The 18,721-nt window shown below is 43.7% G+C and overlaps 1 protein-coding gene across 4 annotated transcripts in view; it reads left to right on the forward strand.

The window, feature by feature from the left end:
• The window catches only part of gria3b (glutamate receptor, ionotropic, AMPA 3b), a 73,442-nt gene that overhangs the window by 12,672 nt on the left and 42,049 nt on the right, over positions 1 to 18,721 (forward strand). For all 4 annotated transcript variants that reach the window (XR_014597225.1, XM_084010478.1, XM_084010476.1 and 1 more), the window contains exon 3: positions 9,900 to 10,139. Coding sequence is in view for 3 of the 4 variants with exons in the window: in XM_084010478.1 (XP_083866604.1) it covers positions 9,900 to 10,139 (240 nt within the window). In the remaining variant the exon portion in view is untranslated. The remainder of the gene's footprint in view (positions 1 to 9,899; positions 10,140 to 18,721) is intronic.

Genomic DNA, 18,721 nt, shown 5'->3' on the forward strand with positions numbered 1-18,721 from the left:
ACCAGTCAGGAAGCATTAAACTCATGCGGTTTTGCACTCTTACTGGAATATAGATATTTCCAGACTCCTTGCTGCCCTGTCTTGACACACAGAAAACTAGTTTAGCAAGCAGGGACGCAAAATAGATAGAATTGATGTAGGGCAGGAAAGACAATCCAGCGTTTTGACGTTGATGGAAAAATATATGTGCCTGCCAGATATCCAAGTTCACTCTGCTTGTTTTTTTTCTTCTTAATCATCCAAAATCTCAACAGGAACCAGAGGTATTTCTCCTGCTGTGTTCTACTACTACCATACCTGAAATATTGGCTCAAATCGTTATCCAGGCGGGCCCAGCTCTGCTGTAGTCAAATCCTTTAGAGGCATCTTCTTTAATCTTTTTGATGGATTCCTAAAGTGAACTGTTTCCTGTGATTCAGCAGAGCTAATCTTCCCTGTTTGTTGTTGAGGCGGGGCCCCTGACCACTTCTCACAGCAACAGTTTGAATGTTCGCTGCGACATGTTGAAGCCCCTCTCACGTCTCCCGCCCTTTTTTTCCCCCGCATTGATCCCCGGCGCCCCGCGTCCTCTAACTCGCCTCACTCCCAACACGGACACGCTGATTAGACCGTGCGTTGGGACATGTCGGCACACCTTCAGAGGTGCAGTCCAGGCGCCGCTTCAGCCGCCGTCCCCCACGTTCTCGCTTCACGCTCTCTCCCCCTGCCCCTTCCTCCATATTCATCTGCGAAGAAGAACGAGCTTTAGGCCCACAGTGCTGATTGGGAGGATTAGTGGTGTGTGAGGGACTTTGTCACCAGCTTTCTTGGAAATCCAATTACAGAATATCATAAGCCTTACATGTTTCATACTCCGCCGGATCCTCCTTAAAGAATGCACACAAGACGCGCTAAAGGGTCAGCGTTTAGCGGCCGTCCTCGCTGTGCACCGCGGCGACTCGTTCCTGAAGGTGAGAGGAGTGATCATCTTTGAAACGGATAAGACGAGTCCTCTAGCACTCCTCTCGCCTCTGCATTGCAGCAAATGGTGGACTGCAAGAGCCTGTCGGAGGAAAGGATTGTTATTTGTTCAGCGTGATGGGTCCGGGGAATGCCGGCGCGCGGCTCTCGAGGTGAAGCGAGGGCCAAGGGTTTCGGTTTGTTATCTGCTTGCATAGATAGTCCTTAATTGCAAGTGTCAAGGAAATGGCATGCAGCGGACGAGGGCAAAGTGAGATTTCTGCATTTAGCCGTCGAGTCCTATGAAGCGGAGTGATAACGGCTCGCGTATTGAGCTGTGTAGGTCGGTCTGACCCGCGGAGTGCTATCAGCCCCCGTGTGTCGCTGTGTGTTCAAACAAAAGCATGATGACCTTGAGGGTGAAAATATCTGTCGGAGAGGAGATGCAGTTGAGAGTCATTGAGTCCCTTGGGCATTGCTCACCGGCCCACTCTCACAAGTACAGGACTGTATCATCAAGATGGCAGGTGGAGAGGAGAAAGCTGCTGGTTGAAGGGCCGCAGAGGAAAAAAACAGAGGGAAGTGAATAGCTGATGAATCCCCCGATGGGGAGGTACATGCTTGTGGGCCCTATCTGACCTCGGTGACTCAGGTCTCCAGATCGGTTTCTAATCTTAGGGACGCTCTATGCATAGTAATGTCTTCAGTGTGTCAGACATCATTAATGAAGGGGAAAAGGTTTTGAATGCAGACCAGGAACAATCCTATGGTTTTTAACTATTTATATAGAAAGAAAATATGTGCATTTTAACTTTCTATGACACTCATGACCATAATGCATAATAAACATATGTAGAATGCATTAACATCTCCTTATAGCATTGAAATGATCATAATGTGTTATTATTCCCATAGTTGTTATAATTTTATTTTTATAATTCATTATAATCAGTTATTATCCATTATGTGATTATTAATTACTCTAAGTTGTTATTGTTGCTTAGAGTTGAGACTAAACTATGTTTATGCATAATAAAAATATTACAATTTATGACAGTGTTCAGCAGTTATGAAATATTAAAATGCTTATACGTCATTATAAAATGCTTTATAATGTGTTTTGATTATTAAGTGCTTTTAACTGTAATTACATGCTGCTATAAACAGATGACAATGCCTTATAAGTATGTTTATGATGCACTATAGACATGGGCATGAGGACATATAAAGTGTCACCAAAAATTCTATTGGCCAGATTAATTACATCAGATGAAACATGAGATCAGATGTTCCACAGAGCCATCTGGAGTCCATCTATATTGGAAGTAAAAGTGTTGTCAAAGCATAAATACAATGCTCTTTAGCAGTACTTATTCTAGTATTAAAGCGTAAAAAACAATAGTATGAATATCCAATCAATCCGTCACTCAAGGAGTCATTTATCTGCCTTCACCTGTCAAAGAGACCTGGCTGCTTTTATTAGTATTTCAATTTTAGCCATCCTATTAAGTCACATCTCAAAATGGTTCAATAATGTTTATAAAGCAGCTTCGGCTTATTGTGGCAAAGATTTGACGGACAGAATGATATCACATCATTCAGATGTCATTTCTCAGTCCTCTCGACGTCCACTCACATCTCATTAGGACTGGCTCGGGTTGGAGGTTGTGTATGAGCCTTCCAGGCGCAGCATGATACGTTTTTTTTTTTTTTTTTCTATGGATGCCTTTTAGGCCCAATCCTTGAAGCTTCAAAGAGAATGTAAATCATGCTAACCAGAGTTTGAATTTTATGCTTTCACACAGATTTCCATAATGTCCTTCTCAGTTGGATTCACCACTCTGCAATGAGCCCAGAGTGGAAAAAAACGGAAAGTTTAATTTGATACTTTCACACAAATTTCCATTAATTCCTTCTGCCAGGATGTTTGACTAGTTACCTGGTAACTAAACAGCTCTGTGAACATGTTTTCTGTTGGACTGCTGTGATCAGTTTTACACAAACCAAAGTTAAATATTCCTGAATAAAATTAAAACTCAATCATTGTGCCATGCAAATTCATGTCTAACCCATGCAGATTTGCTCACAGGATATCATTTCTGTTTACTTATATCATATTTGTAAATCCTCTATCCTGTAGTGTGGTGGGTTTCATGTGTTATACTTAATTTATGAGCAGCTTGAGTGTCAAAAATACTTCTATATTTTAATAAAACTGTATTTTAACACGTTGCGTTCGGATCTAAATTGTAGCTGTGCGCAAGAAACTCGACACTTTCTTCTAATAGCTGACCTGTTCTCCATGCATCCAGGCCGTGGAGAAACAGAACATTTATATCTGTCTCCTTTGTGTAGAGCATGCCAGAATTACAGGCTGCCATCTTTGATAGAAACACACTAATTTGAGCCATTAATGTTATTGGCTAGTAACCTTTTTTTGTGACTTTTACCAAAGTATCTAGCAGAGAAGTACATTTAACACCGCAGTTGTATACATCAAATAGATACAATAAAACCTAAATTTCCCATTATTAAGTCCATGCATGCCTTGTAGCTGCTTTATATGGCTGCAGCATATCTTAATATACGTGTATTCAGTTACCAGAAAAAATCAAAGCTTAAAATAATAGATAAAATATAAGATGGGAGTAAAATCGGCTGCAGGAGCAGAGGAAGATAGAAACCTGTCCTCAGTATGCGGCGATACTTTCTATCTTGTAGTGGGTGAGCTGCAGGCTAACCAACCCAAGTGACAGAGCGTCCCCAGACCAGGCTCCTTAGGGCCCCCCCTATCATCCATCATACACTGTGACAAACACTACATGCATGAAGACACACACACAGTTGCACCAGTGGATCTCTTGTGCTTTGAGTTTTTCAAACTCAAACTGCAGATGAGGGATAAGAAGTCTATGAGAAAGTGACCCGGCTTCCCACCTGATTTATTATCTCAGTAAACATTGTAAACATGAGTTATGGTCTCAATCGCTACTTTCAAATCTTCCTCAATACAGCGTGATGTTCATTTAGTAAGTTATGGCCCCATTTAGAGTCAAACAGATGATAAAGAAGGGTATGCTTTAGGACGGGGCTACGCTGTGACTGACAGGCTGCTGTCACAGTGTTGTCCGGTCCGGGAGTCGTCCTTGTTTTCCTAGAACCCTTTCTCAGTGTTTCGGAAGGAAATATCTCACTCAGCATTCGGTTGTAATTAGCTCCACCCTCTCGTCTCATTCGACAGGTGACGTCACGGAGAGAAGTGGAACGTTTTCATGACTTGCTTGCTAATAGCCTTCTTCCTACCTGCACCTGCCTGTGCATGGCTGTTTCTCAGCCCAGTACTGCCACCAGTAATTAGCATGAAACCATTGGCAGGACTGTACTCACATGCACATGGAAGACTGCTCCATAGTGCTACCTCTTTTGCAAATTGTAGGAAAGTGTGCTGTCAGTGAGGAACCTATTTTGTGTCATAGACAGTCTGAAATCCTGGTATTAAAGGGCACTCTATGGTTAAGAAGCTGACCATGAACCACACCTTCCCCAGGTGTAGCTCTCTCCCTTACTTCCTGTCTCTCTCCATTACTTCCTGTCGTACTATCACTATCTAATAAAGGCATAGAACGACCCAAAATCACAATAATATTAAAATATTAATGAGAATACTTTTCCACTAAGAATATATACTTCCGTTGTACTTCATAAAAACATGTATTGTTTAAAAACATTTTTTAAACACGATCATGACACTGAACATTGATTAACAACACATTCGATGCATAAATGTACGGCGGTCCTTCTCTAATGTCAACCAACTGGATAAATTTACTGTATGCTGTAAAAGTGTGTATCTGTGTGCGGTCTCACCACAACGTGCGTATCGCTGTCATTTAACCCAGCAGGTAATTTAAAGTGGATGTTGATGGAGCGGGACTAGTAACAGCTTCCTTTCATCGTTTCACGGCGCCATTGCAGTCGAGTCGTTCTTGAATCTAGGTCTGCCATGTGAGTTAACAGTTTGAAGCACTTCACATCTCTATATGACAAGAGCTGATGCAATCCCCCAGGGCACTTACAAGCTATCTGCCAGTGACAGCATCCCTTCTTCAGAGCAGGACAGGCTGGTCCTGATGTAGGCTGGTGAACACTGGGAACAGGGAGGGAGGGAGGGAGGGAGACCAGCACGAGGAGCTACGAGGACATGGAGGAAAACGGAGACCAAGACACAGGAAAATGCAGGACATGTGGCTTAGAGCAGAAACGGCGCAGCCAAAAAGAGAAAAGAGAGAATGTGGGTTTTGTGGGAAAAACAGAGATACAATCATCGTTGACATTTACTGTTCCCAGCCCGTCTCCCAAGGCTGTGCAAAGCTCTGGCTCATGGGCCGCGAAGGAGCATGGGATTCCAAATACATTGAGTCCATGAAAAGGCTTTTTCATTTATTTATTTATTTTATGAATTAGCTCGACGTGCCTGCAGGACACCACATATCCCTCTGAACTAGCATTCCAGGCCAGCCATCTCAAGTGATGCATCAGAAATGTAACATCCCCATAGCGCTGCCGAGTGTCCTGATTATAGAAGGGAATGAGAGCGGCACACTGTGTGTGTTTGACCAGTGAACTGGAGATGGGATGCATGGTCCCCTACAGCAGTAAGGGGAGGAGGAGGAGGAGGAGGAGGAGGAGGAGGAGGAGGCGCAGTTAGCTGCAGAGGAAGGAGAGAGAAAAGAATGGAAAATGAAACAGGGGAGAAGGAAATGAGAAGGGAGCAGATGAGAAAGAATTATCTTTGTGTTGTTTACCACTCAGTCCCCGAGCAAGCTCTAATGGCTCTGTGTATGTGCACATGGTTGTCTGAGGACTGGTGAGTAAATTAGCATTATTGAAATTCAAGGTGACACTCGCAGAATCATTGATTATATTAACTGATGTGTTATTTCTTCAGCGTTGGAGGCGGGTTCGGTCATCTTATTTTCCACCTGCAGGATGACATTTATTTCATTTTTATTAAATTACTGAGAGGGATGAGGATAATGCATTTCTCTCCACTGCATCTCCTGATTGTGTCTTTTTTTTTTCTTTTTTTTTTCTTCTAACCAAAGTCCATCACCAATCCCTGCTCCACCGATGGAGCGGGGCGATATTATGGGGGAAACAATGTGAGAGGGGGAAGAAAGAGCCACTCAGGTGGAGAGAGATACCGCCACGCTTGAAGAGGGTGTATGCTTTGGGGGATGACCAGATGGCTGAAGCGAAAGGAGAGGTCAAATAGAGTAGTGAGGCTAGAGGAGAGTGGAAAGAGACAGTGAGGCGTTGAAGGAGGGGGTGGGGGGTGGGGGGGGGGGGGGATCAGTACTGCATGGAGAGACATCTCTGGGAGAGGGAGTGAAGTGTAGGAATACATACATATACAGAGTTTGGGTCTTTTAAGCTGCAAGAGGGTAATCCAGAACTTTCTATACAGTCTGTGGAACCTTTCTAAACAGTGCCTGAAAAAATGATAAGAATTGCAAATAAAAGGAAACTCAATATTTAAAGGTTACGTAATGAAGATACAACCAGTCCCTTTGTGTTTTAAGTATAAACATTGTTTCTTTTATTTAAATTATTAAGCTGGAATCTTGGTGCAATTGCCTTTCCTTTTCACGGCGAAGAAACATTAAATTACTCTTGGTCAATATGTTGCTACTGATTGCTTTTTTTTTGTTTGCTTTCTCCTATTAATAAACCTCCAGAGTATATGGTCTGCTCATTTTTTTCTGCCGTCTTGTTCTTCACCCTTGACTGAAATAATGAGTTTATTAAAATTTAAAAGAGTTAAGAAATTTACAAATCAGTTCACAAATTAGTGAGGTAGGAAATTGCCGCAGCTTGTTCCCAAAAAAATGGAGATTGATTAGGAAGTTTGCAGTGTGATTTTGAAAAACACTAACTCATTCCTCACAGGTCTCTTGGTGATAAAACCCAACACTTCTGTTGTGTTTTCTTCACCAGCAGTCGGTGACACAGCAAATTGTTTTCCTCTGTTTTCTCACAGCAGTTTGTTAGAAATGATGGTGCTAGCCGCCCTAAAGAAGGGTCATTTTTACTGATGTGGCGACATGTTTGCTTAATCAATCAAGATCAGCGGCGCTGCACTTGAAGGTTCCCAGAGCTCAGAGTTACTATCACCAACATGCTACATTATATAGCATGTAGGAAGCCATGGATGTGTGGTTTGTTAGCCTCTGACCGTGGAGCCAGTAGTGATTAAGTAGTGAGAAAACAAGGGTTTTCTGCACAGCAAAGCTTATGGCTCCCCATTAAAAATAATTGACGCTGCTTCCATTGATTGTATGTAGCGTAACACTAACTGTGGCGGGGTCTTTTCACGGCAGCTGTGAACGCCGGTCCTGCAGAGCCACAAATGCCCGTGAGGGCAGACTCTGGAGAAGGTGGAGATGCAGGTGTGCGGTTCTTGCTGCAGGGCGCCTTGTGTCTGATGGGGCTGGCAGATCAGGTGCAGTGACTGGCTGGTCTTTGCCCCCGAAACACATCCCTGTAAACCTCACCGCCATGGGAGAACGAGAGCTAAGATCACCTGATGGCGTGGCTCATGGGATCCCAGCATCACACGAACCTTTCCACAGCAAAAAGGTCGGCGACCCAGAAACGAGCGCCGCATAAAGACACTGTGTAGCTAACGGGAGCGAGAGGGAGGTCACGGGGGGCGAGATGTGGACATATCTGTTATTGAAGCTCGGGCTTGCTCAAAGCTCAACCTAATAAGCAGAGGACAGCTGAGCAGAAAGAAAGAGGCTGCCAGATCTGGTCCCCTAGGATAGGTTCTGTGTCAGTACTGGCCCAAATTAAGAGGGAGTGCAGAGGAAACTGGGCCTCGGCAAGTCTGCGGCTCCTACTGGCTCCCATTCAGTGTGGGAGATTGCAGCACTCACCCTGCAGCACTTACCCACAATGCTGCTGTCCATCTGTTGATTCACTTATCAAGAAGCGGTGTTGTGTGTGTGTGTGTGGTTGCATGTCTGCACTCGTGTGCACTTGCCTGTGTGTGCATGTGTGTGTGTGTTGCTGAGAATGGATGCTTATACCTTGGGAGAGGTGTCTGTACCAGGACAGATAGGGAGGGAATAGAATTAAAAAAGGAAGGAGGCAAATCCCACCTGTGACTAGATCTCTCATTCACTCTGCAATTGAGAGTCGAATATGTGAGCCCCGTCGTGTAGTATCTGAGAGGTGTGTACGTACTGTAGCACACAAAAATACAACAAAGACCAGAAACAAACACGGTTATTGTTCGTGCATGTGTGTGTGATTCCATGTCTGATGCATCACTGTCAATGGGAAACAAATATTTAACAAAGCCATTAAGTAAGATCGGAAAGCGTCATCCATCCATTGTGCCCGGAATATTCAAAGTGTTTGCGGATGTTAAGAATACTTGATTACCCAGTGGGAGCACTTAAGAGTCAATCAGAGTAAGTGAGCAGCCGTTTCACGATAGGTTGGAAAGGGAAAACACACCTGTAGCCCTGAATGTTAGTTTACACATTAATGGCTTCCGACTGAATGGAAGTCGCCGCTGCCTGACGATTTGCGCTGTCCCACCAGAGCGACTAACGAACGCACAAACAAATGAAAACGTTGCCTCTCGAGAAATGGCATCAGAAGCATGCGCTGATAGAGGGGAAAAAATGCTGTTTTACAGAAAACTTCACTCCCTGAAGTGGTTGTTATGTTTGGATTATATTTGTTCAAATGACAAACATTCAAGTGATGTGTGTAAATGTTTCCTTTTCGCCTCGGATACTAATTTTTCAAGTGGGGTCAATCTGTATTCCTTGTAACTATGCAAAGGCACCGAGCACGTCGCTGTTCCCGACAGTTCACAGAACAAACGTGGCGGGTTTAAGGTCGAGGAAAGCGAAAACTGCATTCCTTTTTTTTCCGCCGGAGGCAGAAGGAGCTCGTCTTCTTCAGCTCCTTCGTAGGAGGCAACAGAAGCGGTGACAGGCAGCAGAGGCGCTCACAGCTGCTGCGAATGCTGCAGTGAGTCCTTCACTGTGGATGAGGGAACAGAGGGATAACTGGTGGGAGCTGGAGACCACTTTTCCATTCATTGGCTGCCACTTTCCCACCAAAGCAAACGCACCCAGTATCGCTTAGATTCACAGCAATGTAACAGTGGGATCCACTATTAGAAGATCTGCTGACTTTATGATGCAATGCACGCCGTATCGTTGTGCGTCATGTGGTAAAATGCATTTCTCTATTTTAGATATATTATCTGTCTGCAGATAACGAATGTTAATACCAAGTGTAAATTGGATTTTATATTGTGATCACTAGGTAAGGGTATCATTTCAGGCTGCAAAAGAAACCAAAAAGCACTGAATATTTTCTCAATTAAACCGGCACATATTGATGTTATATTGCTCTTCCACAAAGGCGAGGGACTCAAAATAGACAGATTAAAAATAAATATATTGATGTTATGTTTTTTTAGTCTTTTTATACATATATTTTGATATTTGATATTTTTAATAAAAGGTCAAAAACATCACCTCGGGCTGTGAGTAAATAATGCAGTCGTATTCCAGTTAATAAACAATATAATTGATGTATATTTATGTTTGTCAGATTTATCAATAGTGAAAATGAGAAACGGACTACCAGTCTGACTAGACTATTTAATTGAGTTTATATACTGTTATTATTGCTCTTATATACAGCATTCATGTTACTATTAATATTTTTACATGACGTGCAGTTTTTTAAATGCTTCGTCAAATGCCTTGAGGGTCCTTTAGACTCACATAAACCCTTAATTGGCTATTAGCGGCGGGTCAAACAACCCGATTGATCGATAACTGCCTTTAGTGATGATGCACACGTTTGTGAACGTGCATATTTTGACCGAATGACGTCTTTTAACACCCGTGTCTCCTTGTCTCCTGCAGTTTGCTCCCAGTTCTCCCGCGGAGTCTACGCCATCTTCGGATTCTACGACAAGAAGTCCATGAACACCTTGACTTCGTTCTGCGGCGCCCTGCACACCTCCTTCGTCACGCCCAGTTACCCCACCGACAACGAGGTGCAGTTTGTCATCCAGATGCGCCCCGCCCTCCGGGGCGCCGTCCTCAGCCTGCTCTCTCACTACAAGTGGCAGAAGTTCGTCTACCTCTACGACACCGACCGAGGTAGGCCACGCCGCGGGTTTGCGTCGGGACTGTGAGCTTGAATTACAGTGTGGAACCACAGGGAACATTACAGTGACTCAGACTAGCAGCTGCACACCAGGGTTAGCAGAGGAGAAATGCACTTTGTAATACTTTCTGAAAGCCCTGTAACTGTTAACACTGCACTATTTTCCCCAGTAGTTTGCTGTTATGCAAATGTGAAATATACTGTATTCACCAGCAACTCGTAACTCTTGTAATAACACATTACACTTTAAGGAACGACGTATATTATGAGCTATAACCTTTGGATTGGACCTTTTTCTTTTACGAGTGGGCTGGTTGGAGTCAGTTAATCTTCTGTTTAATCATGTTGTTGATATTGACTCGTCTTTCATCCGAAATGAGGAATGTCACAGCTGCTACTAAAATGTTCTCCACAGAAATCAAGAGTCTCCGCCTGCCTGTGGGGGCTGCTCATTGTGTTGCGTCAATGAGGCTTTTTGTGTAGTTCCCAGATTGCATTGCCTTCCTCGACAATAGACACCGGTTTAATGCGGCGGCGGCGCCGTGTCTATGGCGACCTGTAAACATGGCGAGGTGTTCATCTGTGGGCGCTCTAGTGTCGAACGGGAAAATGAGCTCATTATCTCTCAATGGAATAATGATCCCCTCCTCCGACAGAAACTTCAATTTGTTCCGACAGCACCTGGACAGGAGGGATGGATGTGTTCTGGATGTAACAGACAATATGTCTTCATCTTTGTCAAGGTGCCAGAAAAGTGTGGCTACATATCCCCCCCTGCACTGTACATAGCAGTTTGGATGTCTGTTTTTTATTTGCTCATTATAGAAAGGTCCAGCTATGCTCCCAGCCATGCTTCTGCCTCTCTATGGTTCCTTTTTTTTTATTCTGGTGCCAGACTCATGCCTCCACCTCTCCGTGTCTTGCTTTGAGGCGGAGTATAAAGTGTGCTTTAGCGCAGAGTCCTCTGTCTTTGGGTCTCCAGGTCTGTAGGGCCCAGAGCTGAGGGCCTTAATCCTCCACACAGCCTGCAGATAATATGTGGTTAATTAGGGTCACTCTGACGAGAACACTCATTGGATCTTCCCTGCGGATGCCGGCAACCCACACGTCCTTCAGCACAACCAATACTACCCAGCTACCGGTTGCCCGTCCCTCTGCTTCTCCCCTCCTGTCTGGAGAGTGAGACTGTCTGGAGCAGGGTTGGAAAAAGAGGCTGAAATACAAAAACAGAAGAGGTGACAGACATCCGTTGACTTTGAAGAGGAAATGGAGGGACGGAGGGCAAAAGAGGGAGGGAAAGTGAGAAGGAGGAGGGAACCAAACACCTATTCAATCCGGCAATTAAGGCAACAGAAGGCGTGTGTGATTTACAGGCTGTTACCTGTGTACAGACAATTCCCCCCGTACTGTACATCCCTATGCCGAGGCCCATGCCAAGCCACTTTTACCTCTCTCCTCACTGCCAGTGGTGTAAGACGATCCCTTATTAGTGGGAGGACATTGGCCCCAGGAGGGGATTAAAGTCGTTTATTGATGCACTCCATCCAGCACTTTGGGGGGTTTTGACACTTGGCTCATCAAGCAGACAGATGTGTCAGGGAGCCTCTACCTTCGCTTATCAGGTAGTGCAGCTCCCCAGGCAATATGGACACCGACTGCTGGCTAAACCCGGAGGAGTGACAACGGAAAATAGTCTTCAAGGGTGGAGGGGATTTTTTACCCTCTGGCTCTGGTGCAAAAGGAAAATTGACAACTGCTTTTGACTGTTTTATTTGAGTTATTCATTACTTTCTTTGTCCGATGTACCCCTTCGCTGACCTCACCATACACTGTATGTGTTGTAGTCGAAGTGTTGATGTTACTGTCTCTTTAATCACTTATCCATCACCTTCACCTCACTGTTTCAACTGTTATTCCAGTTCATTATTTCAGCTATTACTTTTAGCGAATCATTTCAACAATATATCCATTACATTCAGCTTATTATTTCAGCTATTGGTTCATTGCTTTTAGCTAATTATTACAACTGTCTATTCATTTTATCTAATCATGTCAGCTGTTTATCCATTACTTTTTATCGAATGATTTCAACTGTTCATCCATTACTTTTATCTTCCTAGTTTGACTTCTTTCTTTGCTTGCTTGCAAATAATATTTTCATACAGTCTCAACGCGTTATTGCTGAATCGTTGGTCGGTGCTTTTAGCCAATATTAGCTTACGCCTGATTTTCTTTAGCTGAGCTCCTCCACAATCTTACAACGGCTGCAGAAGTATCCCCTGGGTTCATGTACCTGGTTGGGTAGCACTGATATCTGTAATTCATTGATCACTCTCGCTGAGCCAAATTGGGAGTCGATAATAGGTCATTGTCTTGCAACCCATTGTATTATTGCTTTGCTGTGATTTTTGGCATCGTCTGAAATGGAGGGCCGACATGCTGCTGAGTGATCTCTGACCTTTAAATGTAAACAATCTTTATAGAAATAAAATAAATCAATAGCATGCAACAATACACCCCTGCTGGTTCTGACAGATTTCTAATTCTGCTGCAGATAAACAGGGATCAAACACGTAAACCCACATGACTCATGATGTGCGACATGAAGCACGTGTTGTGAAACTACAGGATTTTTTATTGAGCGTCTTTTTTTATCCTTTTAATAATGTTTGATAAAAACATCGCTCATCCTAATACCGGAAGCAACTTTGCAATTATCCTCCAAACTCTCGTCTCGGGGGGGAAAAACGCAGCGCATCAACTTGCTGAGTTCCACCAGGAGATTTTATTCAGTCAATAGAAAAGATTAATTACAACCACACTATTCATTTGGCTCTTACATTGGTCTGGCAAAAATGCTTTTAGTTCTTAGTGCGGTGCTTTCAGCCGGAGAGTGATGGTCCATATGCTTCAGACTCAGATGTATCGGAGGGGAAATGAAGGTAAATTTGTACGGTAAATGGCAATGCCATTATGAGACAGCTGTATAAAAGCAGACGTTACGATGAAGGAACTGCACTGGAAGCAAATGGAGCTTCCGTAGGCAGTGATATTAATGATTGGCTCCTCGTCTTTTATCTGACGTAATATATTGAGGGTACTGTAGTGTGTGTGTGTGTGTGTGTAACACATGTGTGGGTGGAGTGAGATCAGAGGTTCAAACAGATATCGCCACTCATTCTTTTTAGTCACCCCCAAACATCACATATGGCTCACCGGGGAAAAACTGCCGGCCCCCTCTCAGTTTGCATTAACAGCTGAGGATGTGGAGCCGTGCGGGGTAAAGGTAGCTGGACCTTGCCCTTTCTGTTCCGCCGGTCAGGTATGGCCAAATAATTGCCGGGTCTGTGTAGCAGAGACAGATGATTACAGGCTTTATTGTCTCTCCCAGGCACAATCAACCCTGATTCAGCAATCTCACCTCTACTTGATTTATGACTCACTCACTCTCTCTCTCTCTCTCTCTCTCTCTCTCTCTCTCTCTCTCTGTCTGTCTTACCCCTCTATAGCGTGTACTTATATGCTTTTAGCTTTCTCTTATGCCTCTTATGGCTGAAGTCGTCTCGTCCTAAAACGCTGCTGAGTGGTCAAGAAAAGTGGTGTGCAGTTTACAATGACAGAAGTGGGAGATTTACTGCTCAAAGTTAATGCAAATGTAAAAAAAAAAGGAAGACAAAAGGATGCGTCACATATCTACACGGCAGATTTGATCAGCCGTATCTAGCTAGCTGATTAAGCTATTTGTCTCCAGCTGACGACTGGATTTTTCCATCCGACTCGTTTTAAAATGAGAATCCTGTAAAGGAAGAGGGGCATAAATACACACATGGTGGCTACATACATACATACGTGACATTGTGCTCCTCTTTTTATAATAATAATACCATTTTAGGGAGCAATATTAACTTGCTCTAGCACTAGCTAGCTTGAATTCTTTGCTATAAGGTTGTGTAAGATTTATGCTGCAGTTAAAGTAAGAATGTCAAAAAATTAAAAGAAGACCAGGTTAATAAAACCAGGTTTGTGTCGAACAAAATTACTTTGTGTCCCGTGTGGAAGCAAACCTGCTTATTTTATGTAACAGATATTCTTATTTTAACCCAAACCACCATCTTTCCCTAAGCCTAACCAAGTAGGCTACTTCGGTTGCTTAAAACTAACCAAGTTAACCTTAAAACTATGTTATTCTAGATTGGAACATTATTTAAAGGACACTGTATGCATATAATGAATGGAAACTGTATGTTTCCTGTTAACAAGGAAGTTTATTTTGAAAAGACACTTTGAAAAGACGAATTGCTCTTTTGGTTTTGGTTTTGGAAATGCTACTAAGGACACTTTACATGCAGCGTATTGCTCTATATCTAAAGCTTGACATGCCTGCTGTGCCTAGTTACGGTTGCTAAACCATGATTGGTCCATTGCTGTGTGGGGGAGGGGCCTGAGTGCCTACATTGCTCCTCTATCTCACTATTATTTTTTATTTTCTCAGTCTTGAGAAAACCTTGACCTGAGTAGCAATATGGAAAAAATAAAACAATGTGAATGAAGATGTAAATATGACTGATGGAGTCCTGAAGGTGGGAACGCACTTAGTTTCCATTGACATTTAGTGAATACCGACCCGCAAAGAGCAATGCCAGTGATATGTTGTTGTAAGACCCGAAGCTGCCACCTCTTTATGTCCGTGATGGTGTTGTGAGACGCGGGATTTTAGCCGCCACAATAATATCCATGGCCGCACCATTGATGACATATGAATAACGATGCCGGGGCCTTGTTGTCGCTTCCCACCATTTTACTCTCCAATCAATATTCTGAATGTGATACATTCGGGAGGAAAGCGATCCAACACGTAGCTGCTGCACTGAAAGCGCCGAGCTATTTACTTTTATCATTTAACTGCTGACAGTTGAACCAGTGTTCGATGTCATAGCCTCATTATAACGCCAGGAAGTCAAATGCTCTTTGAACAAAAACCTGCCAGGTGAAAGCTGTATTCCAGCATTCGGTCCAAAATACCTCCAGGGCGCTTCTTTCATTCACTCCGTCAATATTTCCAATGACCCCCCCAACCGCTGCCGAGTCAATTCAGCGAAGTTATCTGGAAAAATAAGGCGCGTGCCGTGCACAGTATTGATCATGAGGGAAAGGGATTGGATTATTATAAAGCATGCAAATATGTGCAGATTCTGACCTACTATACGCTCTCCAAAGTGTATGCAGGTGTTAATACAGTATTTATCAGAGTCTCTTGTCCAACGCGTTGATTGTTAAAGGTCCTCTAAATGCCAGCATTGAATTAGAATCTTACTGTTTTATAGCAGAACACAAGCAAGCCCTTACAGTGCAGGAAGAAGTACACCGAATCTGTCTTCAAGGGAAATACAATAATGACTTGCTTAAACAAAAAGAAGTGACTTGCTCCTTCCTTATCGCTCAGCTGTCAACCAGACAGCAGCCTTAAAGCCAAATCAAACAAGCAGACTTCTCACAGTGGGAGCTATGATATCATTCTGGGGGTTTTAAACACAAATAAAATGCAAAATATGAGATCCATTCTTTTTAGAGTGAAATATTTGGTTGTGGTACTTCCTTTTTTTTTCCAACTTAAAATTATCATTCAAGTAATTATAGAATAAGTATTAAAATCAAAGACGAATGTTATTGATTTACCCAGCCCAAACAACTAGGGAGTGAATATAAAATACTGGTTTAGCCGTAAAGCGACTGGTTGATGATAAAATGGATGACAAAGTCAAACAGATATTATGACACGGAACAACTTGGATGGAAGGCTGTCGCAATAATGCGTGTTTGTTTACATATATCACCAACATTTTAGCAGCATCCATGACGGGATCGTGTTATCCTTGTAAAATGAGTTTTGGGTAAAAGTATTAAATGATATGGATGCTGGATGGGAATCCTGAAACGCCTGCTCATGTCAGTGGAAGGGTAATTATGCTATTATTTGCAAGCATGCTTAAAACATAAAACAAATCAGATTAATGATATCTCGGTCGCATCAATCAGGACCTCTTGGCTCTGAATTAAACCCTCATAACTCACCACTGAGCCTGTTGATCAGCTGCTAAGCAGGCAGACGAGATAAATCCAGCCTGGCACAATTGGAAGAGGGATGTGCCAACAGGGCCAAGAGGCTTGTGGATGGGAAGATTGGATGACCGCACTAGTTACCCTCATTTCTTCTACTTCCTGCCAAGCTACTGTAGATAGAAAGATAGAAGGACAGCTATGAGGGGGAGCGAGGGGGGGGGGGGGGGGGGGGCAATCAAGCAGAGTCGACAAGCAAACCTTGCTCCCCATTCTTCGGCAATCCCTCTAATTGGCCATCCAGAGACAGTTGCCTTTGTTCACTAAAAGAGTCAAATAATTAATGTCTCCCGCTGCTCTCCTGGATGCCTTTGATGGCAAACCGAATCAAGGCTGTCCTTTCATTTGATTGTAGTCGTTTGGCATTACTCTTACCGCTGTAAACAATGCATCAAATCAAGCGGCGTGTACACAAGGATAGTCCAAACTCCCGTGATTAAACACATGAAGACAGGCGTGAAATGGCCATTCCTTTTCTTTTTACACAATCGGTTAAGAAGGTGACATGTTTTCATGTGCGCCGCCATTAGTTTGCACTCGTCGTGACAAGACAAAGCAATATTTTTCTATGGGACCACAAGCCATCAGCTGCCTTTTCCCCTTTCAATTTGTTAGAGAAGTCATTTTTTATGCCACTTTATGACACATTTCACACAAATAATGTCTAGTCAAGTGCAATATTGTCACCCACAATCGCTGATTTATACCCTCGGCTCACAATGTGAGATAATAAGTGTGAACGCCGGCTCCCCGCTGCAACCATGTCTATATCATAGACCGCGGCCCGTTTCCGTGGCTTTGTGCTCTCATCACTATAATGGCACATCAGCTGCACCCAGCTGAGACTTTGCACACGCACACACGTACGCCTCTTGTGCTTTAGTGGCCCCTCTCCTTTACGCCGGCTTCATAACAACTAAATTATGCATGCATCAGGAGAATAAATCAGCTTGGACCAGCTGACAAGAAAGGGCACATCAGAGAAGCCATGAAATGCACACGAAAAATAATACTAAAGAAACATGGATGCAGCTGTGCATTTATTTTCCTCTCTGTTTTTATTTATTTTGCACACATAAGCAGGTCTCACTGCCAAAGTGACGTCCCAATATCGAGATAGTCCAACCTGCAGTAGCAACCTCTGTGATTCAGTAACCCCTTTGAAAAACAACAAGTCAAAAGAAGAGCTATGAGAGCCATCGCCTGTCACAATGAGCACACAATAAACCTCCATGCTCTCTCGGTTGTCCCCCCTTTTAACTGAACCTGGAATAAAGCCATTTTACCTCCTACCCACTGCTAGCTTCAGCAGCCATGAAATTACTGCTGGAAGCTTCTTTTTTCATTATCACTAAATGTCCTGGCCGCTGCTTCAAGCAGCCGTCGTTGAGGTTTGATTACTTTGATGTGACACAATGTCACGCGGCAAATTTGTTCGTAGGGACAACAAATAAAAACCCATACGCCATTCTCAGGAGTAAACACGAGAGTCAAATAATATTGGACCTTTTTTTATTATTAAAGTTAAGAGGCTCATTTTTGGTCATATTTTATTTTCCTCCTTCACTTTTCAGCTGATCAGCCGGAGAGTTTTGGTCAGCACTTGATCAATCCCTTTCAGACGCACACGGACGACTCTGCGCGGCGTGTTAGCGCACATGCCCGTCGGCGTTCGTGTGCCGATACGCCGCAGTGTGCGCTGCGAGCCGGGGAACAAAGACGGGCAGAGATGGAGGAGCTCTGTGGGTGGATTCTCACAGTGGAAAAGCGCTTCTCTCCTCCCTCCTGCATGTATGCACTTCTGAAGATACAGGCATCACACTGCTTCTGTTTGATTTGACATGTGCTGTCTTTTTGATTAGGACAACACTTGGCAGTGAAGCTGCTTTTTGGTTGTCGGCCTACTGTAAACACCAGCATCAAAGCCTCGGCTGCACACTTTGGGGCTACTTTGGCATTCGCGTCACGCCGATTGCTACGTTTCCACCGCGGGGGTGAAGCGTCCTCCTACAGGGGGAAGTGCAGGAACTCGTACTGTAGCTGCGGCCATGACATTTATTTCCTCCTCTAAATTACATAAGTTAAATAGGCCTGTTTCTGCGTCTGTACTTTCTTCCCCTTTTAATTGTCGGTACTTAAACACTTCCCTCAAAGGCACCTCAATTACCACGTCTTTACAGCTGCTCGGAGATTCTCACCTCATTCTTCATCAGCCGTGTGACGCTGATTGCCTGTTTGCTGCTTCTGTAGGAGTCAAGAGAACGGGTCCTACAATCCCAGCCATCCACAGCCTATTTCATATCAACTATGAGCCTGTGTGACTAATGAGAGGAAATATAACGCAGTCTTCCAGCCCGAGAGTTTGATCTCCACTGCACAAACACTGGAGGGATCCTCAGAGCCCTGTGAGCATACTTGGCCCAGAGGCAAACACTCACCAGGCCCTAAATACTGTAAG

This window comes from Eutrigla gurnardus, assembly GCF_963514095.1.
Source record: "Eutrigla gurnardus genome assembly, chromosome: 5".
NCBI classification, from domain to species: domain Eukaryota; kingdom Metazoa; phylum Chordata; class Actinopteri; order Perciformes; family Triglidae; genus Eutrigla; species Eutrigla gurnardus.